The sequence below is a fragment of the Melanostigma gelatinosum genome (assembly GCF_949748355.1).
Source record: "Melanostigma gelatinosum genome assembly, chromosome: 18".
Classification (NCBI taxonomy): domain Eukaryota; kingdom Metazoa; phylum Chordata; class Actinopteri; order Perciformes; family Zoarcidae; genus Melanostigma; species Melanostigma gelatinosum.
The window spans coordinates 18,358,496-18,386,371 of NC_136651.1; the positions used below are offsets into that span (position 1 = coordinate 18,358,496).

General features: G+C 46.4%; 1 protein-coding gene across 1 annotated transcript in view; it reads right to left on the reverse strand.

Moving 5' to 3' along the window:
• Positions 1 to 27,229, reverse strand: part of musk (muscle, skeletal, receptor tyrosine kinase) — an 80,058-nt gene extending 52,829 nt beyond the window's left edge. Inside the window, exons 1-11 of the mRNA XM_079289448.1 lie at positions 27,025 to 27,229; positions 16,310 to 16,436; positions 13,421 to 13,572; positions 13,193 to 13,320; positions 12,771 to 12,912; positions 12,514 to 12,638; positions 5,021 to 5,183; positions 2,465 to 2,762; positions 2,173 to 2,363; positions 1,924 to 1,947; positions 1,738 to 1,826 (exon numbers count right to left, since the gene is read on the reverse strand). Of these exons, the coding sequence (XP_079145574.1) occupies positions 1,738 to 1,826; positions 1,924 to 1,947; positions 2,173 to 2,363; positions 2,465 to 2,762; positions 5,021 to 5,183; positions 12,514 to 12,638; positions 12,771 to 12,912; positions 13,193 to 13,320; positions 13,421 to 13,572; positions 16,310 to 16,436; positions 27,025 to 27,094 (1,509 nt within the window). The 5' untranslated portion in view covers positions 27,095 to 27,229. The remainder of the gene's footprint in view (positions 1 to 1,737; positions 1,827 to 1,923; positions 1,948 to 2,172; positions 2,364 to 2,464; positions 2,763 to 5,020; positions 5,184 to 12,513; positions 12,639 to 12,770; positions 12,913 to 13,192; positions 13,321 to 13,420; positions 13,573 to 16,309; positions 16,437 to 27,024) is intronic.
• Between the last annotated feature and the right edge of the window lie 647 nt (positions 27,230 to 27,876).

Below are 27,876 nucleotides of genomic sequence, written 5' to 3' on the forward strand. Positions count from 1 at the left end.
CCCTAGGGACAACCTGTGACACTACAATATGTATATGACAATAAAAATGGTTTCTTCTTTCTGCTAACTATTGGCCCTGCAGTAACATATATTGTCAATTCCTCATTGTCTACAAGAATTGTCCCTTCCTGTTTTAAACATGCCACTATCCAGCCCATATTAAAGAAACCAAACTTGGATCCGGCATTGCCTATGAACTACAGGCCCATATCAAAACTGCCTTTCTTGTTCAAAATTTTAGAGAAAGTGGTGGACAACCAACTTACTGCTGCACTGGAGAGGCACAACATGTACGACAAGTTCCAGTCTGGGTTTCGCAGACAACACTTCTGAAACCGCTCTCCTGAGGGTTTCAAATGACATTCTCATGTGCTCTGATGCAGGTAACTGCTCTGTGTTAGTTCTTCTGGACCTCAGTTCTGCATTTGACACTGTTGACCATAACATCCTGATAAAGAGGCTCCGTGATTGGGTTGGCATATCTGACATAGCATTAGACTGGTTTACATCTTACCTCAATGACAGAAGTTTCAATGTCTCTGTGGGTGATTTTGTGTCTGTTACCTCTCCACTGTCTTGTGGTGTACCGCAGGGCTCGGTTCTGGGGCCTCTGTTATTTTCCCTTTATCTGTTACCTTTGGGACCGATCATAAAAAGCTATAATGTGTCCGATCACTTATACGCAGACGACATCCAACTCCATCTGTCATTCAAACCCAGCGAGGCATTCACATTAACTAGGCTCCTGGACTGTGTCAATGCCATCAGAGACTGGATGGCAGAAAACTGCCTGCAACTCAACGACTCTAAGACGGAGGTCCTAGTTATTGCTCCAGATGAGTTTGTCCCCATGATCAGGCAGAGTATTGGTCCACTCTCCTCTGCTGCCCATTGCAACCTGCGCAATCTTGGGATTTTCTTTGATCGCTCCATGTCGTTTGACCCTCATGTTAAGCAGCTGTCCAGGTCATGTTTCTTCCATCTAAGAAATATCAGTAAACTGAGATCTGTAGTATCAACACCTGAACTAGAGATGATCATACACACATTTATCTCCTCTCGCATTGACTACTGTAACTCACTTTTTACATCACTCAGTGCATCTGCTCTTAACCGTCTGCAGGTCATCCAAAATGCTGCCGCCAGATTACTCACCAGGACAAATCGACGGTCTCACATCACCCCTGTACTCCGATCTCTCCACTGGCTCCCTGTAGCATCTAGGATACACTTTAAAATTCTCACCATCACTTACAGAGCACTTCACGGTCAGGCTCCGACTTATGTAGCTGATCTACTTCGCCCCTATTCACCCGCCCGCACTCTCAGGTCAAACGCTCTAGGTCTTCTGTCAGTCCCACGCACACGATTTAAGACCCGTGGTGACCGAGCCTTTGAGGCAGTGGCGCCGAGGCTGTGGAATGCTCTGCCTGCGACTCTACGCCTCGCAGATTCTGTGAATACTTTTACAAAACACCTCAAAACCCACCTTTTTAGGTTGGCGTCTTAAAATTTTTTTTTTTTTTTTTTTTTTTTTTTTCCAAGATCAGAAAGGAAGTGAGCATGAAGACTCAGAATCAACTAGCGATTCAGCGCCAGAACCAAAGAAAAGACAACAGAAAAACAGAAGTCACTGTAACGATATTGAGGTTTATCCGTTCTACACGTTGTGTGCTGATGTGACATTGTGGCTTTAGAAACAATCAAGCACACACACACACAAGCAAGCCACAATACCTGTTGGCTCCATGACTGACATGGTACCCCGGACCTCGTCACATTGGCGCTGCCTTGGTAGAAACGGCCTCTGTCGCTGAAACACGTGGCTGTCGATACCAAACAGAATGCATTCAGCATTAACAATATTGAATGGATGCATTTGATTGACATTTGTGTTCCACTTTAATCGCTTTGTCAACTTACTCGTGATTTGATCTTTCTTGATGTCTGAAATGCAGAAAAGAGCAGATAAGAAAAAAAATACATTTTGAGAGGAAGCACAGCTGTCAAGCAATCTGAGAAAAAAGTCTGTGCAGCACTGAGGGTAATTCAGCACAGTTACGATTATATTACACAGCAAACATACCCACTACTACGCCTCGGCCCTTTAAAGCTTACATTGCGCACACAAGCCTGTACCTGTGTATTTTGTCTCTGTAAGGCCAACCTTACCTACAAAAGGGACATGTGTGCAAGCGTCAGGGTCTGTGCGAAGACTCAGCAGGGCCTGACAGTTAGGCAGCAGGGAACTGGAGGCGTGGGACCCGGTGACAGAGCTGAGGAAGCCAGACTGGACTGAACTGCCCTCGAGCATTAACCACTCCTTGTGGCAGTACAGCTCCTTCACTGCCAGGCAGTGTTCTCTGTTCAGTGAAAAGGAACAAGAAATAGAGGAAGTTGCAACTTCATTCATTCAGTAATCCACTTATTCCTACAACAACAAAGAGCGAGACGCGTGTGCTACCTGCAGACCGGTTTGGGCGCTGGTCCCAACCCTGACGGGTTGCAGTCGGGGAAGGAGGAGTGGCAGAGCAGCGCGCGCGCCGCGGGGCTGCACAGCGCGCTGAGGCCCTCCAGCTCCGTCCACCAGCTCTGGACCAGGTACTCCTGCATGTCCTCGGGGTCCGAGAGGGAGGAGTTAAAGAACACCAGCAGGTCGTCTCGCAGGACGGAGCGGCACACGTCGCCGCGGTACGCACTGCAGTAGCCGGAGACGCCCTTGTAGAGTCTGCGTGGGAAGAAGAGACTCTCAGGTTGAATTGCTTGACACACCGCAGTAGAGAGTTGATGCATGTGTCTTTAAGTCAGTTGTTGTATGTCAGCACGACTTTCTGTCTCCCAGCTCCAATGAATTTTTTTTAAGCACTACAAAGTCCTCCAAAACACATAGGGGAAAGAAAACTACAATAATTCATGTCATTGATAGTGACTGTAAATGGATCAAATAAGCATATTCCAGGTAAACATGCATGACTGCAACTGTATATTGTACAGGAGCGGCCTGGACTTTATATATTAAGTGTCTCGTGTAGAGTTGGCTCTGCTGCTGATAGCTTAAATATTTACTGACGGGTGTTTATAGACATTCAATGAGGAAAGAGGAGTCATGCCACAACTTGTCCCGGCAGAAAGACATTTTTAAGATAAACACATTTCAAGTCATTTTAGATAATTGCTGTATAGCGTTTATATCTATAGTATCTGTTCATGACACTTTTTTCAGATTTGTACTTTGAGGATAAGCAGGTATATCAGTCTTTCTATGAGGGAGACAAGTTCGTCCATCCATTATCTAAACCCCTCATAACAATGGGGGAGAGCTGAGTCGACCCTGGACGGGTCACATGGTAATCTGTATGTGCTAGTCGGACTCATTAGCAATATATCTAAACTACATCTGGATAAAAGTCACGTGACCACGCATGGACCTAAATGTTGGAAAAAAGTAAATAGAGACGTGTGACACTTACAGAGGTTTCCATCTTGCAAAATGTTACCTGCACCCATTTGTAATGTCTGTGTATTTTACAAAAGAGAAATAGATCCCGACTATGGGTCCCCAGAGCAATCAGTCCTTTACTGCATTGTGTTGAGGCGTGTGCACTTTTATCTGCTTGATTAATTCATCTATTTATTTATTTCATGATGTGATATTGATTTAAATGATTGCATTTTATGCACACATGTTTACATGTACTCTTCTCTGTTCATCTGTTTTTCTTGTCCCTTACTTTCTTTGGTGCAAGGTCTGATTGGTGTGAGGGGATGGGGGGGGGATTCACTGGATGGGATATCGGAGGGAAGGGTGGGGAGGAGGTGTGGCTGTAAGAGGGATGGATGAGCAAAGTGTTCGTAAGGTGTGGAAATTGTGTTATGGGGTCAAAGGAGCGTGAACTGGATTTAAAGAATAAACTCAAGCTGCTTATTTCTAATATTTTTTCTGTTTGTGTACAAAATGAATAAAGAGGGTTTTCTTTTTTAAATCGGGGTAAAGGGCATGGTGTACATCTGCAATATCTTCTTTAAAATCATCCAGATGTTCACGGAAAAGGGTTGTAGATTTCTCGTATGGACATCCTGCATGCCTGTTTGAGCTCAGTCATACATAAACCTGCCTGTCAGTCTCTCCGTGTCCCTCTCTATCAGTCTTCCACTCTGTCTGCCTGCTTGATTTCCAGCTCTCATGTCTGTTTGTCCTCCAGCGTGGACATGATCCACATGTCTGTCTCACACATCACGGATCTGGGCTGTCCGACAGCCTTCACTGCTGTCTGTATACTGCAACACTTACAAACTCCAGATGTCGGGGAACTTGAAGCTGACTTGTGATTCTAGCAACCCCACCATGTCTTTCTTCTCTCTCTGTATGACTCCCTCTGTCTTTACATCCTGTTAATATACGCTCCAGATGTGGTCATGGGTCGGAATATCATTTAAGATCCAACCATTAAGCCTGATCCTTTTGTTGTAGTGCCCGTGTAGTATTCAGTTAAAGGCAATGTGCTGGAGGAGAGGAGAAAAAACTGTGGGGAAGCCACGCACAAAAGGTAAAGAAAATAAAGTTGATAGAAATAAGGAGCATTTCGCTTACCTCCACTCTACGGGGAAGTGGCAATATCCAGAAAATGCCAGTTGAAGAAACACAAGCAGGAGGAGAGGGGAGGAGAGAGGAGGAAAAAGGACAAAAATGAGTCTCGGCAGGAGAAGAAAACCAACCATGGTGCTGCTCTCACCCGCTCATAGCTCGCTGTGAGGGACAACCAGGTGGAGGGACAGTGTGTGTGTGGTCGGAGAGGAAGGGATGCGTGCGTGCGTGTGTTTTTTTAGGTGACTGTACTCATGTGGCTGAGTGTGGCTTAGGTAGCAACCAAATGGGGGGGGGGGGGCAAACAGCTGAAGCCACACAAAACACAATACAACTGGCAGCTCACACAACTTAAGGCAAAGCAGCAACGACCCTCCCCCACTAGCACACACACAGATGTCAGCGTCGAACGGAGGAGGGAAAAGAAGGGGTCACTACCTGCGACAGTGACTCTGGCCGTTGCCTTGACGGTGTTGGCTCCGGCGCTGTGTCTGTTGGAGGCCAGACATGTGTACAGGGCCGGCTTGTTCGCAGTCACTTTAAGAACGGACAGGATCACCTCGCCCGTCAAAGTCTCGTCCACGGATGCGCCCGAAATCTGGAAAATAAAAAGGAATAAAGGACAAATAACTGTTAAAAAATGACAAAATACATGGCCTTCTGTTGTGGAGTAGTGACCTACATGTACTTCAACTGGTTTAACCACATGTTGCAGTAGCTTGCTTGTAAATTCAACTATATTCATATTGTTCAGTGCACTCACACAGCGATCATCATTTTTTTTTTCCATTCGCATTTTTTGTAGTAGATTTCTCCCTAGGATAGCTTTGCTATCGTGTTAGGTAATTGGTAGCTTTAAAGTAGTTTTATTAATGAAAGATTTACTTTTTTCGTCCACTTCTGGGCAGCAGAACAACCCGAAAACACTACATTGACATGCCGCGTTATTTTGAAGTGGTGTCAAACGTATTAGGAAACAGTTTCCTATTTAAACCAAGAGCTGCAGAACAATAGTGTTCACTGTGAGCTGTGTTTCTGTCCACCCGACGGGCAGAGAGGGTCGTCCGGCAACCACATGGTCGGCGGTTCGATCCTTGGCTGCTACATGTCCTGTGCCGAAGTGTCCCTGAGCGAGACACTGAACCCCTAAACTGCTCCCCGGGCGCTTCTCAGCAGCCCACTGCTCCCAATAAGCTGATGGGTTAAATGCAGAAGTTGAATTTTGTATATGTATATATATATGACAACAATAAACCTAACTTTAACTCATTAATATTCGCTGACGGGGGAATCTAGCTGCCAGATGCTTTACTGTGTTCACTAGCTAGTTGCTCACATTGCCCGTCTGTCGTTTGTTGCTAAGCAGGAAGCAGGGCAGCACATCTGAGAGGCTTTCCAACCTCAGTATTTATTGTTGTAACTTGTATTTGAAGCGGAAGGATGTTACGGATAACCAGGTGAGAATTTGTTAAAATATCTCAAAATAAAGGCCCAGAAATGACCGAAAAAAATGATGCGATTATGCGTTTGGGTGTATTCAGATCACCAGTGGTGTATAGTAACGAAGTATAAATACTTCTTTACTGTACTTAAGTAGTTTTTTTGGATATCTGTACTTTACTTTACTACTTATATTTCTGTTGACTTTTACTTTTACTTCACTACATTTTGCAAAGAAAACTGATACTTTGACTCCGATACATTTCCCCTGAAACCTTCGTTACTCGCTACAAAATCAAATCTATCTTTAGAAACAAAATTAATCATGAGAGCAGCGTCGGGGACTGTGGTGGAACACAGACTGCAAGCAAGCAGGTTTGGTGAATCAGTGGTCCTAGCAGCAAGTTAAATCATTGGTTAATCACGTTAATGCACAATTGCAAACAAGTGCTCTCAAAGCCGCTGTGTTTTGATTCCCAGTGATGCCCAGGATGCTACATGCTATAAGCTAGCGGGCGACTATGAGTATAATTCCACTCTACGATGACTGATTTCATGATGGAAGCAGAAATGGAAGCACCTGCTACTCCCGCAACAAACTACGGTGGTGACGAAGACCAACACCCGTGGATCGCTAGCGAGTTAGTGAGCTGAGGAAGTGTTGACAGTTGTGCAGCACTAGTTGGCTAATGTTAGCTGTAGCTAGCCACCACACCATAGGATTGACGGGAGCCGAGAGAGCGCAGCGTTAGCGTTAGCATTAGCGTTAGCATTAGGGAAATCCTTCGCAGCAGTGCGCAAGCTGTCTGTGACGCTGAACACACCTCTACCTGCCTCAGCGGCCTGTGAAAGGCTATTTAGCATCGCAGGACTAGTCTTCAGCCCAAGAAGAGCGAGACGGAATTCTCGCAATTTTGAAAACCAACTTCTTTTGAAGATGAACAGGACATGTTTCAGTTTCAAGTAATGACTGGGTTGTTACTTTCGGTGCTGCTTTAGTATTGATCATGTTTTGATATTTGAGTCATGTTGTGGATGATCAGATGGAGTTATGATGGTAGCAGTCGCCCAATTGCAGATTCATCTTGAGCAAAACCTTTGCCTATTGTGTTCAAATCAGGCCCATAGGAGTTTACAAGGCAGGCGTCCTTTCTCTAAACACTGACCTGATGCATCAAGTGGATATTTTTTGCTGAACATAATATTATGCATTGGTCCTCTACATCCTCTAGTCCAGGGATTCCCAAAGTGTGGTGCGTGCATCCCTGGGGGTGCGCGAGAGGAAAAGTGTAATGGCGTCTGATGGTGTCATAATATTAAATATTAAAAAAAAATAATAATTTAATTTAAAAAGTGGGATTTTTCACAAAATAAAAACATGAATTATAAAAGATTTAAAATTAAAAACGTACAATTTAATAAATGCACTTGAGCTCCTTCCAGCAGTCTTGCCGCCTGCCGCCAGTCGTACACACTAGCCAGCCTAGCTTGTGCAGCTAACAGCGATCTTCATGCATTCAGCAAGATTCATGAAAATATGCTAAACTGGCTGAAATCGGGGAAACTGTCGAACGGGAGTCGAACGGGAGTCGAACGGGAGTCGAACGGGAGTCGAACGGGAGTCGAACGGGAGTCGAACGGGAGTCGAACGGGAGTCGAACGGGAGTCGAACGGGAGTCGAACGGGAGTCGAACGGGAGTCGGATGACACCAAAAAGGAGGAAGGGATAGCACAGACAAATCGGGAGCACATCGGCCCATCACGGAGTCAAGGTGAAAAAAGAGGAAACGAGGGTGAGCATCAGACTGGGAAAAATAAGAGGAAATATGATGAAAAGTATCTGTGTCTGGGCTTCACTTGGATTGGCAACGCAGATTGCCCAAAGCCACAGTGCGTGGTGTGCAGTGAGGTTCTGGCTAACAGTCTGAAGCTCTTATTTACGTCGCCACCTGAACACCAAGCATGCCAGTGCAAGTCAAAAGCCCCTTACATTGTTTATATCGAAATTGGAGGAGTTACAAAACAGCCAAAAACAACTGGAGTCTCATTCATGTGTTGGGTCTATAAATGACGCACTACGGGCTTCATATCTGGTTACAGAAGAGCGAGAAAGTGGCTACCGCACACAATCGCCGAAGACGTGAGCTTGCCAGCTGCCAGAGAGATGGTGGAATGTATGATTGGGGAGAAAGAAGCAAAAAAGTTGGACATGATCCCGGTGTCCAACAACACTGTGTCGCTGCATCGATGCTTTGTCCGAAGACATCCTGGCTACATTAGTCGGTCATTAATTGTAAGTTAAATGTGATAATCTGAGCCTGTGCATGTGTGCTCGCCATCCGTATTTCTCTTTAAAAGTGACGCCTTGTGTAACTGAAAGTTATTGAAACTTTGTTGCAGTGTTTCAGGGCGTTTTCACACCTTCAGTTCGTTTGCTTTGTTCTGATTCAGGGATTAATATGATACAATGTTGCAGTTGCTCCTTTGTTCGGTTTGTGTTCACACTGCAACATTTAACAGCGGACTAAATATTGTAAACTAACGCCACGCGCGAGCAAACTGTTCTCTCATTGGTCCGATTTTTATGCGGCTGTAAATGGGCTCTGTTGCTTTTTTTATTTATTTTTTATTAAGGGGGGGGGGGGGGGTGCGAACCCGGTCGGGATGTAGAAGGGGGTGCGCGGCCTAAAAAGTTTGGGAACCGCTGCTCTAGTCTAATGAGCAGACTTATAAACGCACTGTTACAACTCCTTCATAGTGTCATATTGCTTTTCGGAGAATTATGATGATAAGTTCATCGTAGATGCAAAAGTATACTTATGTACAATATATTATATTGAACATTGTTGTTCCTGGATGGATCACAGCCAACCCAATCATGTTCAACACAGCTCCATGTCCTTGGTCATGGTGCCACAGCACTTAAAAGAATAAACTTCATCATTCTCAACATTCTGACCCTTTGCTTTTTTATTAACAGCATTTACTTGTACTTTTGCTTTCAATGAACAGGTTATGATGTACATTTAATGTCAGAAAATTACTTTTGATACTTAAGTACTTTTGTACTTAAGTACAATAAATATCAGATACTTTAATACTTTTACTCAAGTAGTATTCTAATAGCTGACTTTTTACTTTTACTTGAGTAGTTTTCCAGTAAGGTATCTTTACTTTTACTCAAGTATAGCTTTTGAGTACTTTATACACCACTGCAGATCACTCAGAGACTCAGAGCAACAGAACTGTAGATCCATGTAATAGCACTCTTTACCAGATGATGGCAGTAATGGAAAAATGAACGGATTATGAAAATAGGAAAAATCTGTCCTCTGAATCTTCCATCATAAAATGAAAACAACAAAATCTGTAAAGTGTTTATACACTGACTGTATTGCAGTCTCATGGGTGTTGAGTTGATGAAATGAAGCGCATACAGTGAGCTATGTGTCTGGCATTAATACAACCGCATTAATACAACCGATCATTTACAAATTTAAAACTTCCCTGGTGTTCACACTGGGCGGACGGAACCAGATGAAATGCCATTGTTGTTTTTGGTTTCTGTATCGACACATAACTCCCACAAATATATAAATGATATATGGGAGAGAGAGTAGACTGAGTAGTGTGTGTGTGTGTGTGTGTGTGCGTGTGTATGGGTGCTGATGTGCGACATGTCTATATTTGAAGTTGTGTCTGACACCCTCCTGTTTTTTGGGACGAGCTCGATCCAGCCTCGCTGAAATTAACGAGCCCAAGCTGCCAGAAAAGCAGCTCACACAGTCATTTTAATCAGAACACACACTCACACACACACACACACACACACACATTATTTACAAGCATAATGGGCCTGTAATCGCTTTGTAGCTAGCACCCACGACTATTAAATACCCAGACGTTATGTGGTGTTTGTCTGCCCGCATTGGCACGCATGATACATGTCTGCTGCCTGGTTGAAAAAAAACTAAAACAATCCAGTTTTTCTTAAGGTGGTCAAATGAGTAATTCAATGTCCATGATTAAAATAATTAAAAACTTTTAGATCAGGATGCCAGAGGTTTACAGAGGTAGAGTGGAGATCGTAACAACACAAACCAAAAACCAGAGCAGTGATGTCAGTGAACATTGTAAACATGAGTTTATGGTCTCAATCTCTAGTTCCAAGTCTTCTTCAACACAGCATGATGTTCATTTAGTAAATTATGGTCCATTTGGTGTCAAATAGAGCATAAAGCAGAGTATGCTTTAGGGCGGGGCTACCTTGTGATTGAAAGGTCACTAACAGCGTTGTCCGGTCTGGGAGTCGTCCGTGTTTTTGTCTGAGAACTTTAACCCTTTCACTATGTGTTTTCAGTCGGCAACTTTTTGGTTCCCTACACATGTCTTATTCAGCGTTCGGTTGCACCCCCCTCTCGTGTCACTTCTGGTTGCAAAACAAAACAAGGGCGGCACAATAAACAACATTCCAACAGCCAAAATGTTGAGGCAGTCCTCAAACCAAGGGGTGGGGTGACAGTGACTTTTTCTACTTCTGTTGTTATCAACATCATATGATGTTTCATCACTCACAGACTACTGGAACAGTGATGACAAAACATTTGGTTCGAGAGAAAAAGGTATCTGTTAACAATTTATCAAGTTTTTTTCGGACCACGAAGCCGGGGTCTCGCACAAGTCAGCAGTTTAATGCAAACCATTCAACGCAGAAAGCTGCAGGTCTGCTGAGACCCTCAGCTCATTTAAATCAAGATTGAAGACCTTTCTGTTTGCTGCTGCCTTTAATTGAACCACATTCAATTAATATATCAATCAATTTCCTGCATTTCTGCATTTTACTACTGTATTTTATTTCTTACACTGTTTCTTTAATTGTTTTAAAATCTCCTTTTCTTTTGCCTTGTGTTTTGATGCTTTTAATGGTTTTATGTGAAGCACTTTGAATTACCTTGTTGTTGAAATGTGCTATACAAATAAACTTGCCTTGCCTTAAGATCTTGAAAGAGGCGACCCCTGATCAAAGCCCGTGACACTGTGCATCACCGGCTAAATGCAAGGCAATCTCTTCAATCCTATGTCACCCTAATGAGAATTCCCCTGCTGTTTATATCGCTGATCCCGCAGCTAAATCATTTAAATTGACTGTGTGAAGGAGTGAGACAGAAAGAGAGAGAGAGAGAGAGAGAGACATCCAGGGAGAGGGAGAGAGAGAGAGAGAGAGAGAGAGAGCGAGGGATAAGCGGGTAATTTATTGTGCGTTTGCAGCACAGTGTATGTGCGTGTGGATTAGTGTTCCTCGTGTCCCGGTTCCCCCCCCCCCCCCGTTTGCCCTTTGCTCGCGTGACCAGGTGACCATGAAGTTTTGCTTCTGTGTTTATGATCTTAATTGTTTTATCTGTTGAGCCACATGGACATATTAATAACACCACTGAGCGGTACGGTGCCCGGTGTCCCAAAAATGGCGCACAAAAAAATGGGTATGCTTTAGGGCGGGGCTACCTTGTGATTGACAGGTCGCTACCATGGCGTTGTTCGGTCTGCGAGTTGTTCGTGTTTTGGTTTTAGACCTTTAACCCTTTCACGGTGTGTTTTCAGTTGAAATGGAAGTTAGTTGTAACCCTTTTTGGTTGACTAAAAGTCTTATCAGCAAAAAAACAAAAACAAGATGACAGAAAGAAGACAGAAAAATAAAGGCCGAAGGCCAAAATGTTGACTTGAGGTCGTCCTCATGGACACCATAATCCTTGAACGTGAAGTGCAGCTGCACCCCCCCCCCAAACAGACCATGAAGAGGGATCCACTGGAGGACTGGTAGAGGACAAGTAATGGATTTGTTTCCAAATAAGTCACTGTATTCATGCAGTAAGTTGGTGCGTCTGCCTCTGTCTCTTTGGATTTGACAGCTAAAGGCAGCTGTTTGCTGCTAATTTGACAAAAGCGGACAAAGCTACTGTATAGATTTCCAGTTCCATGCAACGGTAAGTGGAGATTTCACAAATAAAAAAACTCAACGTGAGTATTTTCATCAGACGGCGATGCGTGTTGGTCGTTCCTGACCATCTACTCTGTCATCGTCGGAGCTTTCACATTACGCAGGGCTCTGCGGCTGACAATGTGTCACAATGTCAAGCCGCGCGATGACATTTCTCTGATGCTGGCTGTGTGGACTGACATCTGAGACGGACTCAACCACGCTGAAGGAGACAACCGCGAGATCACAAGCATTTATGAGAGACAGTGGACCTGGACGGATGGATGGCCGGATGGAGCTACCATAAATAATGTTTTTTACTTTGGAAAAATTTAGTTGAGAGCTTTAGTGTCTCATTATATGTGGTTTAGATGCTTTTTGACCCCTCTGGGATACATCAAAAAGAAGATACAAGCCGAAATGAATCAGCATCTGTTTAAGGAGCATTTAGAATATTGGTCAAACCCATTAAACACTTGCTCTCACAAAACACACACTGAACCTGAACACTCACCGTGTTCCCGTTTTCCAGCCAGGTGATGGAGGGCATGGGATTCCCCGTGGCGTTACACTCCAAAGAAATCTGGCTTCCGTACACTACCCGCTTCTCCTTGGGAACCCGCAGGATTCGAGCTGGAGCTGAACACACACCACACACAGACACACGATATATTGCAACAACTCAATTATATTCCACTTTTCTTTTTCTTTAAATAAAGAAAAGACATACTGTACCAAGAACAGACAGTGAACCTGTGTTAAAATGCATACCCTGGACCTCTATAGTGACAGGCTTTGAAAAGGCCAATCCAAAGCTGTTCCTGGCCACACAGCGATACTGTCCTGCATCCTCCTTCTGTATGTGATGGATCTTCAATGCGCCGTAGTCAAGAATGGTAACACGATCACTGACCTGGCAGAGATGAGACCATTTGTATTACTTTGTTTGAAAGATGGAATTCATTTCTCCACATTTTTATTCCATTATGTTTGTATCCGATTCTATGGGACAATAGAAACCAAGCCCAAAAGAAGAGGTGGTCCTCTATGCAAACATCCTGCACTCACTCCCAGTCCAGGTCAGACCGACACAAACATTGGCACCATGTAGCAACATCTATGAAACGTCTCATGTGGCTGGAATACTTCCCTTTGCCAATGCTGTACACGTCAAAGTGAAAGAAAGTGTGTACTTTGATGAGCTCGTCATCTTTGAGCCAGGAGACATCCGGTTTGGGGTTGCCGAGGGTAACGCAAGGCAGCACCGCTTTGGATTCTACCAGAAGGGTTACGTTGGTTGGATGGCGTTTGATCTGTGGCTCTGGCGGAAGGGGACAGACAAGATACAATTGTTTAGAGTCATCAAATTATTTAATTATGTCAGAAAATCGGAAGACTCCAGCAGGACACAGCTGACGTACTCATCTTGAGCTGCAGAGCCCCGCAGCTCTTGGCTGCCTCTCCGATGCCGTTAGTGGCGAGGCAGCAGTACTCTCCATTGTCCGTCTCTCTCACGTGAGGGATGCTTAGCATCTGTCCCTGCTCCCTGGTAATGTACCGGGGGTCATAGTACCTGGTGGGACAAAAAGGGCGGTGTGAAGCAAAAAAGAGTGTGACTGTGAGTGGAGAGACCCATGGACTTTTTACCATACTATTGTTGGGGTCTGACCATATGGCTTCAATATGTGCTGTGAACAAAGAGAATCAGGCCTTCACTGTTTCAAGCAAAGGTTTCATCCTGATTTGTAGTTTGATAAGAGCAAGCCTCCTCTGATGGAATGTCACACTAGGGTGTGAATTCCCCCCCCCCCCAAAAAACTATGGTTCCTGAAGTCACCTGAATGCACCGCTGCAATCTCATTGGCCGAAGGCCAAGAGACCCCAGGACCCCTGTGGTTCGACCACTGTTCTACAACCCTGTGTGTGTCTGTCTGTGGCCTGGACCCACGTCCAGGCCACAGACGATCCAGCTTTCCCCGCCAGCGCGACGCTGGCCACGAGGAAGCAACAGCCCTTCACCCCGCCTCAAACCCTGTCAGGTCACAAGCCATTTCGCTGGACGAAACAACAGTGTTCCACGCTGAGTAAAGGCCCACTCCGCCCACGATAACGAATCCGCTTCAGCGATCCGTTCTCCGCTTTTTGCTTATTTTTCTTTTTGTGCACACTCCGGCAGGAAGACGTCTAATCCTCTCCTGACCGATGATTACCGGGAGACGTACGGACCACGTCGTCTCAGCCGAAGTTAAACTGTCCTCCCTGCAGCGAGGATAGATCACGTCTGCGTTTCGCTCCAGAGCGAGCTCACGCCACGACGGCACAGCGCCCGCTGCACGGCCGCGCTGCAAGCAGCCTGCCCCCCCCCCCCTTTCTGCCGAAGAAAAAGGACAACTTTGCCACGAACACTTCAACGTTGCAACGAAGCATCGACAAGTAAGATTCTTGGCACCTGGGCGTAGCTTAGCTTAAATTAACTTAAGTTTAATTCAGGTCATTCATTTATATGTTGATATTCCCGTGTTTTTCTATGTTTAAGTTACTGTCGCGTGATATTGAGATATTGCGCAATCATTACGTAGCAGAGAAGCTCCGTTGCATTGTGTATGAACTGCTATGACTGTTTATTTGGGATTATTTTCATTCATTGTATTCCACTCCGTGTGGGAGTTCTCTTTCCATTAACTCGACTCTGTGAGTGAGCTGAGGGTCGTGGCTTATCACGGCATATGTTACCGGCAGTTCAAAGACGACAGCGGTATACTTATGCGTGATAGAACCAGCAAACTCAGGCTCCCTACAACATCGCACGCCGAAGTGTGATGCACGTCGAGTTCTCGCTCCTTTTTCCTCCTCTCACGTAACACGCACACACACAGCTCCTATCTCTGCCCCTGGGGAAACCCCGCTCAAACGATCGCCTCACATCACGTGCTGCCCAGGCACACGTGATTACGTATAGCAGTCTCACCGCCATTTTGTCCGAGTCACTCGACTTCGCCATCTGGTGGTAGTTTAGCTGTAGTATCTTAAGGCCCCTCCCCTTTTGGCCCGCGTCACTCGACGCCGCCATCTTTGTAGTCTTTAGCGGTAGCTGTAAGACTCCCCTTCCTTTTCACCCACAGACCCACACACACACACACATACACACACACACACACACAGACATACACTCTCATCCATTTTATTCATTCTTTAGTTTAGGCATATAAAATTGTATGATAACGTTTGTTGGTTGCAATATTAATTGATTTGATCATTTATTATTTTGATTTAATAAACTCTGTTATACTTTAAGGAGCAGTCGTCTGTGATTACTTGTGCATATGTATTTGATGAACCTGTATGTAGTAGCCTGTGCTCGAACTTAAAAACCTTCACTGTCACTGAATGTATAGTCATACGCAGACTATTGACATTATGAGTGACTACTAATTATGAGACTTAGTTTTATCGTTTGGTTATTGGTCCCTGTTCACAGGGTGGTGCCCCGTTTTTATTAATAATCATTAATAATTGTTACATACATTAATAATTCTATTGATGTCAAGAATTCAGTTTCTTAAATGCTGATAACCCAAACACGCTCCTTTAGATCCCAACACTATTAAATTGTCTGAGCTAAAGAAATGTACTTTTACCATACTTTAAAATAATCTGGGCTTTAGAAATATACTTGTTAGACAAAGGCCGAACATGAACCTCACACGGAACAATCAGTGCATATGTGACGACCAATATCTGCACCTGGCATTTATTTATAAGTATATTTCGAAATTATACTTGTGCAAATACCTGCACAAATATTAGCATTGTGACAGTCAAAAAGAGTAGCTAATCTTATGGGGTATGTAAGTTGAGGAGTCTGACAGCCTACTGTATATCTTGTCAGACGGCAGCAGGGTGACCCAACTGTTACTGGGGTGGGTATTGTCTTCTTTATGACGTTTGGCCTGTTATGTTGCAAGTTATGTTAGGTTAGGCTAACAGCTATTTTTTTTTATCACTTTAACATAACCATAGCCTGAGGATGATGACGTGGGAGCTGTTTCACCATTTTGAGGTTAGCCTTGTAATGGCAAGCAAATACTGAGACAAGAACAGAAAACACATTTTCCTTTTTGGGAGTATCATGTGACATACCTGTGTGTGTGTGTGAAAGAGTATTTTGCACCAAATATGAAGCCAGAATAAAGACAAAGTAAATCCCAGATTACCTTTTAAATCTTTTGTCATTTGGTGGTATAGTCCTTAATGAACCTACAAGAGTGGACTCCTAGATGAATGCTCGAGTTGAAAGAGGTCAAACTTACATGATTGGTTGGTTGTTCTTGGTCCAACTGATGTCAGCACGGGGGCGGGACTCCACCTCACAAATAAAGCTGGCGTTGTGATCCAGCAGTACATCCAATGTCTCTAATAAGGTGATGATGCGAGGCGCTATGTGGTGAACATGTGAAGAAAACACAACGGCTTTTGTTACAAAACCCATTGCAGTATTTAGACAAAGGGATTTGATACTGGAATGTTTTGATTTCCTGTCCACCGTAGTACACGGACATCACATTTGGCTGAATGTGCCTTTGAGCTGAATCCCAGCTGCATCTTTTCAACTCAACTATGTGACATTCTTGGCATTCCTTTTTCGAGCTAGAGTCATCTGTTTCCATCATCCAGCTATGACTAACGGGACCAGGTCAGAGGTGCTTTGGCCCCCCGATTAGAGCAGAAGAGGGGGACTTTGAGGGGAGGTGGAGGTTTTGCAATGTTGTGTAAAGTATGGCGAAAGGGAAGAAGAAAAAGATTGGCGGGAAGAGAGAACGACATCCGCGTTATTTTTTATTTTTCTATTCAAGCAGAAGTTGAATCAAGGACATTTCAATTCAACGTTCATGGATAGGCTCCATCCCCGTTGCACACTCTGTTCTCCGCTATCTCGTTTCCACAGGTGGTCTTTGTTAAAAGGAGAGCGGGTCAATTACCAGTTCTGTGGGTTCGGGTTATACACGCCATTAGAAACATCTGTTCTTTTCCATGATATAAACCAGCTGAATCCAGAGTAAAGAAGTGATCGATACCAATTCATCCAAAAGAGAGTTGAAGGAAAAAGGAGAAGAGGGATTATTTTCAGACAAGTGAGAGAAGATTAAAAGGAAAGTATAGGTAAGCTGGTCTTTCTTGCTCTGGGTGAATATATTGAGTAGAAGGGGAGTAAAAACAAAAGAAAAGACACGTTCAAAGGGAAAAGGGATGGAGGGAGATAGTAGCAGCACATGGGGCGAGGCGGCAACGTTTATATGTGGATTCAGATCAGAGACATACGGCTCGCCTTGAACTTTGTGTGAACTAAGAGGAGAGGAAGAGGGAAAATAGAAAACAGGAGAGAAGAGAAGGTAAAATCAGAGGAGGGGAAAGCGAATGGAGAAGATAAAGAGAGGAGAATAAAGGAATGGATTAGGGTTTTTTTGTCTCTTGTGAAACAAACAATTTCGCAATAACATCGCCAGAAACGACAGCCCACTTCCACACCCCTGACCTCAGGTCACTGCTGCTGTTTGGCTATGAATGTGTGAGGGAAAGGGAGCTACTGTAAATCACAATGACACCCTGGCATGGTGTTAACGCGGGGTTTTAAACACTGGGTTGGTATTTTTAGCCGAGGTTAAAGTATGTTGCAATATCTCACTTGTGCATGCTTCATTAAAGGGCCAATGTGTAGCATTCCGGGGGGGGGGGGGGGAATCTATTAGCAGGAACAAAATATAATACTCATGTTTTCATCAGAGATTAATCACCTTTAATCGTCCTTCATATCTCCATTGGGAGCCCTTAGCGTATTTATGTTCCATGCATAGACTGTATATAAGAAGGGGACGTAGTCATCGTAACGTCACCCATTGGTTTGTGGACTGCCGTTATGGAGCCTAGAGTCCGACAATTTCACCGTCATCATCTTACAGCCGTTGCCATGTTTTTGGCAACAAATGAACGTAAATGATCATATTTGGAATGCAAAGGAGTGACTTATAGTTGTCTGGTAGCGACCTGTCAATCACAGTAAGCCCTGATTTATGGTCTGTTTGACTCTAAATGGACCATAATTTACTAAATGAACATCATGCTGTATTGAAGAAGACTTGGAACTAGAGATTGAGACCATAAACTCATGTTTACAATGTTTACTGAGGGAATAAATCAAGAGAGAAGTAGAGTCATTTTCTCATAGACTTCTATACAACCAGACTTCTCTTTGCAACCGGAGGAGTGATGGTCAGCAGAGAGAATACAAGTTCTCCCCAACCATCCATCCCCCCCGAGGATGAATTTTGACAGAGTTTTTTAACTAGCGGCATCATCAGGTCAGAACATTTCTCTATTCGATACTTTGGTTTATGACCAAATACTTGTAAAACTATGAAGACGCTCCCGTCAGCCTTCCGCTGTGCGTTGCAAAATTAGAACGCTACCAAAAATAAGATCGGGTTGGTTTTGAGTGGGTTTGTTGCTTAATGTGTTTTTTTTCTCCCCACAATGTTACTCTTGCGATTGCCAATATTATGTCTGAACGGACGGACACCATCTGAAGGGCGAGGGCTTCGCTGCCGCCCGTGTTCAGCCACGTGACTCATTGTTTAGAGCAAACGAGAGCCTCGTCAGGATTTCACCTTGGGAGAGGTTCTTGTTATGAAATGCTGTTTGGACACCAGATGTGATACAGTGCTGTTAAGGGCTTCGGAAGAGTTACGGTGGTCACATCTGGCCTCTACTGTACGGATTGCAACAGCCTTCTTGATCCAAACCAAGTGGCTCTCATTTTCACTCACTTCCCTGTATTTTTACTGTTTGTGTGTGTTCATTATGGATTCGTATATTGTAATTTCCATGTACGTGTAGGTCCTAAAATGAATGTAAAACCCTCACATATTATAGCCAACAAGCTATCATTTTCTACTTGTCTAATCGCTCTGTCATTTTTGCTCCTGCAAATGCCTTTTACAGCATATGCCATTCATGTTTCCATTGTTGATGCCTTTCTCTGCAATGACCACTGAATAAATATTTTTCTCTCAATCTGTAATTGCATCTTTTTCTGCGTTTTATTTCCTCCAGTATTCATTATGACCCTTTTCCTTTCCCGGAACAGAGGCCTGTAACTTGTAGCATCCCTCCGTGTTTGCTTTTGATTTGCAGTTTGTCCTCTGGGTTTTTTCCACACTTTAATCAAATCACAAACAAACGTTCCCTTCCCATTCTATCACGCAGACCAGACGCATGTTTCTTTTACTCGATAGTTTCTTGTTTGACCACAATGATAGAAACACAAAAATAGTATTGTTCTCGTGGCAACATCAGGGGATCAGATGTCTGCAGGGGAGTCGACTGTTGTTTGTCGTGGTTTCGGCTCAAACGCAGACACCTTTAAGCCATCATGCTGCATTTAAATGCAGAAGTGGTCTTGATTCATCCCGCGAGAACATACTTTACAATACTGACTGGAAGCATTATGTGGATAATTACAAAAGACGTCAAAAGTCTTGATTGTGACTCATGCTGTCATCAGGTCATTTAACAGAAACAAATGAACGCTTGAAACTTGACAGCCGCCTCATTCACGAGACCACAGCGACTTGAGGTGCGTACGAGACAGATGTCCTTCTTTTCGGGGACACATTAATGATAATGATCAACATCCATTGTGTTTGTTTGTTCCGACTCGTTTTTAATGACATAGAACAGAGCTAATGAAAGCCAGCACATCCATCTCAGCTTTGCGCAACTGACCCGCGCCCCAAACACCACAAGGAGCCAATAAAAATGATGTAATAACAATAACAATGCAGATTTACAGCACTTGTTGCAAAATATGTGCAGCTTGTAAATCTGTGTTCAATCAAGCCATTCAACTTGATGTTCAAATAAACACATTTTTTAAGTTCAGTCCAAAAATCTTTTTGCGTTGAAAGCAATAGTTCCACTTCATGGAAACGCACTTCTTTGCTTTCTTTCCTAGAGAGCTGTGAGTCTGCGAGTGACGAAGCTAGCGGGTGGGGGGAGGGGAGTTGTTTTACAAAAGTTTAAAACAAATCAGGACTAATTAACACATATCCTGCTTGTATAACCAGTACATTAATATACTTTTTAGGGGGAGTTTCACACTGGAACTAGTGAGATAGACACCATAAGGATTCACAATCACACTATAAGCTTTTGGTAATGGATTCTGAGGAAAGAGGTGGTAGCTCCAGAAAGAATGACAGTGGCTTTGACAATAAATAAAAAAAATTTAAAAAAAATAAAAATATATATATACACACATATATATATATATTGTGGCAGCCGGAGGGGCAACCCCAGAGGGGCAGTGATAGAGGGACGATATTGCCTGACATGGAGGCGGAGCCCCCATGTCAGGGAAGGGAAAAGAGCGCCAAACCACCATCAGCCCAACAAGCAACACCTGAGGAGGAGAGACGAGGGAGCGACCACACCCTATCAGAGGAGGAGGAGGGGACTACAAAAGGGCCCAGGCAACAGGAAACCGGGAGAGAGTAGGAGTGGAAGAGGAAGCAGAAGAAGTAGCTAAACAGAGAAACCCTTGGAGAAGACTGCCTTACCCCTGGATCACCCTGGAACGTCTGACTACCCGCCCGGCTCACGACCCCTGCCTGTACGACTACCCTGCTCCTGCCCGCGCCCTGGACCGTCTGAGGAATACCCGCTGTGCACCGACCCGTGGAATTGGACCCCGACCCTCCCTCTGGAAAACGGACATTGTGTTCTTGAGTGTCTATCCTACCTCTTTCCCCTCTCTACCTTCAGTAAAAACCTCACTTGAACCGTTTATCTGCCGACTGGTTGTGTTTATTGGTCAGTGTTGTCGTGAAACCCCCTGTCCACCCCGGGGGCTGTCACAACTTGGTGGAGAATGTGGGCACTACCCGGTTCTGGCAACGCTGACCGATAGACCAACCGACCCAGTAAGCATGGCCACCCCGGTGCCATTTCAAGAGCTGCTAGCGGGGCTAATCGCTAGCAACCAAGAAACCCAAAAGCGCCACGAACAAGCCATGCAAATACAAATGCAAATCCTCCAATCCCAGCAGCAACAACAATACCAACAGCAAAGCCAAATGGAGAAATATATGGAATTGCAAACAGAACGCGCGGAGGCCATGCAAAGCGAAATCAAGGGCATGTTACAGAACCAACAGGAGCAACATACCGTGGAGAGAGCCAATCCAGCGCGCTTCCTGCTCAAACAAACGGCAGCGGACGATGTTGAAGTTTTTTTCCAAATATTCCAGACAACGGCACTCCGCGAGAAATGGCCAGAAGATCACTGGGCAGAGTTAATAGCCCCCTTTTTGATCAATGAAACGCAGGTAACGTATCAGGACTTAGAGCGCGCTGGAAAAGTTGACTTCCGGGTTTTGAAAGCGGAAGCGTTACAGCGATGCGGGGTCACGCTGTTCTTAAAGGCCCAACGATTTCATGACTGGTCATATGACGCCTCACTTTCTCCGCGAGCCCAGATGCATGAGATAAAAAGGATCACGACGGCCTGGCTACACGCAGAGCCAACCGAGGTGTCGCCCACCGATCGCGTGGTCATGGACAAATACATCCGATCACTCCCGTATGAGGCAAAAAAATTGGCAGGCCAGAGAAACCCCCGAAACATCGAGGACCTGGTGGAAATAATGGAGGGTTACCAAGCCGCACAAGCTTTAGTGCGTGGGGGAAGAAACCAGACATTAGAGGGGCCCACCCGCAAAGAAAAAATTAAAACGGAGGAAAATAAATATGTGTCTCCCTCCTTCCCCCCAGGCTTTCCCCGACGTCGGCCGGCGTTTGGACAGGAAGAGAGGAGGTGCTACCACTGCGGCGAGATCGGGCACATCGCCTGGGGATGCCCTCACCGCCAGGACGCGCCCATGCCCACGGCCAGTGAGGGGAGTCGCCCATGCGGTTTGATTACAGGATGCTGGGCCACTCACGAGGACCACATGCCCCTCACCCCTGTCAAAGTCAACGGCCGCGACGCCTCAGCGATGGTGGACTCCGGGAGCGCCATTACATTGGTGAGACCCACGTATGCTCAGTACCCGCTCCTAACCGGCACCCGAGCGGTCACGTGCATCCATGGGGAGACCCGCGAATACCCCACCACCGCCCTAGAGATCTACACGACAAGGGGTAGATACAGCGGCACTGCAGGAGTCGTGGAAGGACTCCCCGTAGAGGTGCTCGTCGGCCGAGACCTGCCCGTGTTCCAGGAGCTTTGGCGCAGCCTGGTGGTGAAACCAGGTACGACCCCTCCCCGAAAATACAAAAAAAAAGCCATCTGTGGGCTGGGGGAGGAGATCTCCACCGATCCCCTATCGGAAGGAGTCGCCAGTGCCGTGGCCCGGGCGTTGGTGGAGGCCACCCAACCCAACCCCGATGACGTCTATGCCACAGCCATCGAGAACGACGGACCCTCCAGCCCCAGTGAGCCCGAAGGAGAGGCGCCGCCCATCCCCGAGGAAGCAGATACCCCCTCCCTCGACGAAGAGGAGCTGGCCGGGCTGTTTCCCCAGGACCCGGAGGAGCCCATCTTACCCGGGCCCCTCACAGGGAGGTTTGGGACGGCCCAGTTGGAGGACCCCAACCTAGCCAACGCCCTTCGGCAGGTGGCCGCCGTAGACGGACGACCACTGGACGGGGTAAGAGACCTCCCTCCCACACATTTCGCCATATATAACGGGCTCCTATACCAGGTAGTAATGAGGGACGGGGCCCCCCTCAGGTTGTTACTGGTGCCCCGTCCTTTTATACCCTCTGTCCTACAGTTAGCCCACTCCCATCTCCTAGGTGCCCATCTAGGAGTGGAGAAAACCCTGGAAAGGGTGAGGGCCAGGTTCCACTGGCCCGGAATAAAAAAAGGCCATCGAAGATTACTGCCGGAGCTGCCCCGAATGTCAACAAGTGGCCCCACAACCCCATCACAGAAACCCGCTGGTGCCCCTGCCGATCATCACCGTCCCCTTCAGCAGGATCGGGATGGACCTAGTGGGGCCCCTACCCAAGACCAACAGGGGACACAGGTACATCCTGGTTATTGTTGATTACGCCACCCGGTATCCCGAAGCCATCCCCCTACGCTCCATGGCCACCAAGGGCATAGCCAGGGAGCTTGTGATGTTGTTTTCCAGGGTCGGAATACCGGAGGAGATTCTCACCGACCAAGGGACCCCGTTCATGTCTAGGATCATGAAGGACCTGTGTGGCATGCTGAAGGTGACCCAACTGAGGACGTCGGTGTATCACCCCCAAACGGACGGCCTAGTCGAGAGATTCAACCAGACATTGAAAAAAATGCTGAAAAAGACCATGGACCAGGACGGTAAGAATTGGGACCAACTGCTGCCATTCCTTATGTTCTCCATTAGAGAGGTGCCCCAGGCGTCTACAGGATTCTCGCCCTTCGAGCTCCTGTACGGTCGACGACCCCGGGGACTACTCGACCTGGCCAAGGAAGCCTGGGAACACCAACCCTCCCCCTACCGCACCATGGTGGACCACGTCGAGGAGATGAGGGTGAGGATGGCATCACTCTGGCCCATAGTCCGAGAACACATGGCCGAGGCACAGGCGGCCCAAGCCCGCGTGTACAACCGGGGAACACAACCCCGAGTGTTTAACCCAGGGGATCGGGTGTTGGTCCTGGTGCCCACGGCGGAATGTAAGTTTTTAGCCCGATGGAGGGGACCGTATGAAATTATGGAAAAATTGGGGCCGGTAAACTACCGAGTCAGGCAACCAGGTCGAAGGCACCCGACGAAGATCTATCATGTTAACCTTCTCAAGAAATGGGTGAGTAGGGATGCCATGCTCTGTTTCTCTCTCTCTACAACCCCAGGAAAAACGGAGCCCGTCGAGGTACCCGTGGGAGAAGAGTTGACCCCCCGGCAGAAGCAGGACGTCCGGGAAATGGTGGATCGGTTCCGAGACGTGTTCTCCCCGGACCCCGGATACACCACACTGGTGCAACACCGGATAATCACCGAGCCCGGGAAGAAGGTAAAACTAAGGCCGTACCGCATCCCCGAAGCCCGCCGGGGGGCGATAGAGAGAGAGGTACAGAGTATGCTGGAGGCCGACATCATCGAACCCTCGACTAGCGAGTGGTGCAGCCCTATAGTGTTGGTTCCGAAACCAGATGGCTCAGTCAGATTCTGTAATGATTTTAGACAGCTCAACGCCATCTCAAAATTTGATGCCTACCCGATGCCCAGGGTGGACGAAATGATAGAGCGCATCGGGAGGGCCAGATACATAACCACCCTCGACTTGACTAAAGGCTACTGGCAAGTGGCAGTGGCCCCCGAAGACAGGGAAAAAAACGGCCTTCACTACTCCCATGGGCCTGTACCACTATAAGAGGCTGCCGTTCGGTCTCCACGGAGCCCCCCCACGTACCAGAGACTGATGGACCAGGTACTTCGTCCCCATCGAGAATACGCGGCAGCCTATCTGGACGACATCGTCGTACACGGGGAGGAATGGGGGGCTCACCTCCAAAGACTGGACGCAGTCCTGAAAGCTCTGCGAGGGGCGGGGCTGACAGCCAACCCCAAGAAATGTCGCCTCGGCCTCCGGGAAGCTGACTACCTGGGGTACACCATCGGCCGCGGCTGCGTCAAGCCCCAGGTAGGAAAAGTCGACGCGATCCGGGAGTGGCCCCGCCCCCGCACAAAGAAACAGGTACGAGCCTTTATTGGGCTAGCTAGCTACTACCGACGTTTTGTTCCCCAGTTCTCTGCCCTTGCAGCGCCCCTGACGGACCTCACCAAAAACCGGCTGCCAGATCGGATCGTCTGGACGGCAGAGACCGAGGACGCCTTCGAGAAGCTGAAGGAAGCACTGTGTTCCGAACCAGTGCTGGTGACCCCGGACTTTACCCAACCGTTGGTGGTACAGACGGATGCCTCCGAGACCGGGGTGGGTGCCGTCCTGTCCCAGCTGAGGGATGGAGAGGAGCACCCAATCACGTACGTAAGCAGAAAACTGTTACCTAGAGAAACAAAATACGCCACGGTCGAGAAGGAATGTTTGGCCATCAAATGGGCTCTGGGGGAACTGAAGTACTATCTGCTGGGACGGCACTTTACCCTGGTCACGGACCACGCCCCCCTGGTATGGATGTCCCGAGCGAAAGACAATAACGCCAGGGTCACCCGCTGGTTTTTATCCCTTCAGCCGTATGCTTTCTCTGTTGTCCACAGATCCGGGGCCGCTCATGGAAACGCGGACGCCCTGTCAAGACGGGACGCCCTAGGTTCCTGGAGCAGTCCTCCCCCCAGGTCGGATTTAAGGGGGGGGGTATGTGGCAGCCGGAGGGGCAACCCCAGAGGGGCAGTGATAGAGGGACGATATTGCCTGACATGGAGGCGGAGCCCCCATGTCAGGGAAGGGAAAAGAGCGCCAAACCACCATCAGCCCAACAAGCAACACCTGAGGAGGAGAGACGAGGGAGCGACCACACCCTATCAGAGGAGGAGGAGGGGACTACAAAAGGGCCCAGGCAACAGGAAACCGGGAGAGAGTAGGAGTGGAAGAGGAAGCAGAAGAAGTAGCTAAACAGAGAAACCCTTGGAGAAGACTGCCTTACCCCTGGATCACCCTGGAACGTCTGACTACCCGCCCGGCTCACGACCCCTGCCTGTACGACTACCCTGCTCCTGCCCGCGCCCTGGACCGTCTGAGGAATACCCGCTGTGCACCGACCCGTGGAATTGGACCCCGACCCTCCCTCTGGAAAACGGACATTGTGTTCTTGAGTGTCTATCCTACCTCTTTCCCCTCTCTACCTTCAGTAAAAACCTCACTTGAACCGTTTATCTGCCGACTGGTTGTGTTTATTGGTCAGTGTTGTCGTGAAACCCCCTGTCCACCCCGGGGGCTGTCACAATATATATATATATATATACACATACACACATATATATATATACACACATATATATACACACACACACACACACACACACACACACATATTATATATATATATATACACACACACACACACACACACACACACACACATATATATATATATATATATATATATATATATATATATATATGTATATGTATATGTATATGTATATATATGTATATGTATATATATATATATATATATATATATATATATATATATATATATATACATACATACATACAAGTTGTACAAGTTATTGCTGACAGGATGCTATATGGACCAACGAGATCAGTGCGGTCCACAGCCTTCTGTTTACGCACAAGCACAGCGCGGCGTGCCAAAGCCCAGCCCTGCGCCATGGCAACCCAACCCGGCTACACTATCTGCCCGGGCCAGAATGTGGCAGCATCTAAGCCACCTGTTTTCTGCTGAGCCAATCTGTAGCATGAACTCTACGTATAAAACATGTGGTGTATATGTCAACAGTCATGCGACTGTAAAACTGTGAAAAGCCTTTTGATACGGTAACAGTCACTGCTGCTGCATACAATTCTTAAGTGAACCATGAGAGGTCCATTTGTCCTTCTCATTTCTGGAGCTGTTTTATTTTCAAACGGAAAAAATAGATTAGAGCCACTGAAGTTTGTTAAAGTTTACGAGTTCCGTTATGAAAACACAGGTTGTATGGTGCCCACTAAACACAACAGGTTCTGATTATATGTGCCCATTCATTGCAGCTGAGGTGGAGGCCAATCGGTTCCTGAACACATTTACAACGGCCCGCTCAGAGGATATGCCAGAGGATATAAGTTTAGTCACATTTACACCGTGCCGGCCTCTAAACACCTTCTCCTTCTCCCTGCATGCAGGATGTGGTGGAAAACAGGTGATCTCAGGATGTGGAGAGAACCTGCGTCCTCTTTAGGAAAAAGTCCTTGCAGGAGTTAGACTCCAGATGCCAGAATGCTCTCTAGGAGATATATTTATACATATACAAAATGACAACTTGTGCTAAAGAAGACAAATGGAAACCTCACTCACCTCCCTGTAGCCCATAAGCCGAGGTGACCACAAGCAGCAGAAAGACTGACACGGTTTCCCAGACCTTCATCCTGGCTCTAGGAAGGTCCTTTCACAGGTAGCCTGTATAGAATGAGCAGAAAGGAAGTGGGTCAGATCCCCATGGCAGGTGAAGGAGACGGTCTCGTTGGTTCACTTGTGTTCCCTTCACTGCGTCTCAGCCAGGGACAGCCATGAGCTCTGTGCTCGACGAGGACCAGCTCAGTGTGTGTGTGTGTGTGTGTGTGTGTGTGTGACGGACAGAGACAGCTGCTAGCTGTCCTTATGTACAGTCACTCAGGTTTTGTAGCTTTGCTCAAAGCTCCTCAGGCTCCGGTGCCGGGGAGCTTTCCTCACCCACAGTGATCAACAACAACAGTGTTTATTCAACGCAGCAACACGGGAACAGAAATCAAAACACATGGAAATAGATAACTTCACTGTACTAATGATAATAATAATAATAATAATAATACTACTACTACACTTCTCATGTACGTGCTGTAAATGTTTTGCTGTCACATATCCCCGATTTCTTTTTTTGCACAAACTATAGTCCAAGTTGCTACAGTGTGTACAGATCTTTACCTATAGGACACAAAGAGGACAAACAACCTGCAGAGAACAGCCACATCACCCCTTAAAGGGAGGTTACCAAATAAAAGAAGTTTTAGCAGGATACGATACATATACAGTATAGGTCTGTATCTTCACTTGTCCCGAATATCGTATACGCAGATAAACAACACTAAGGATTTGTGTAAAGAACATCCGTACACACTATGCATTTTTCACAAGCAAATGTACACCCAGGCCTGTTATAACTCTCTACTT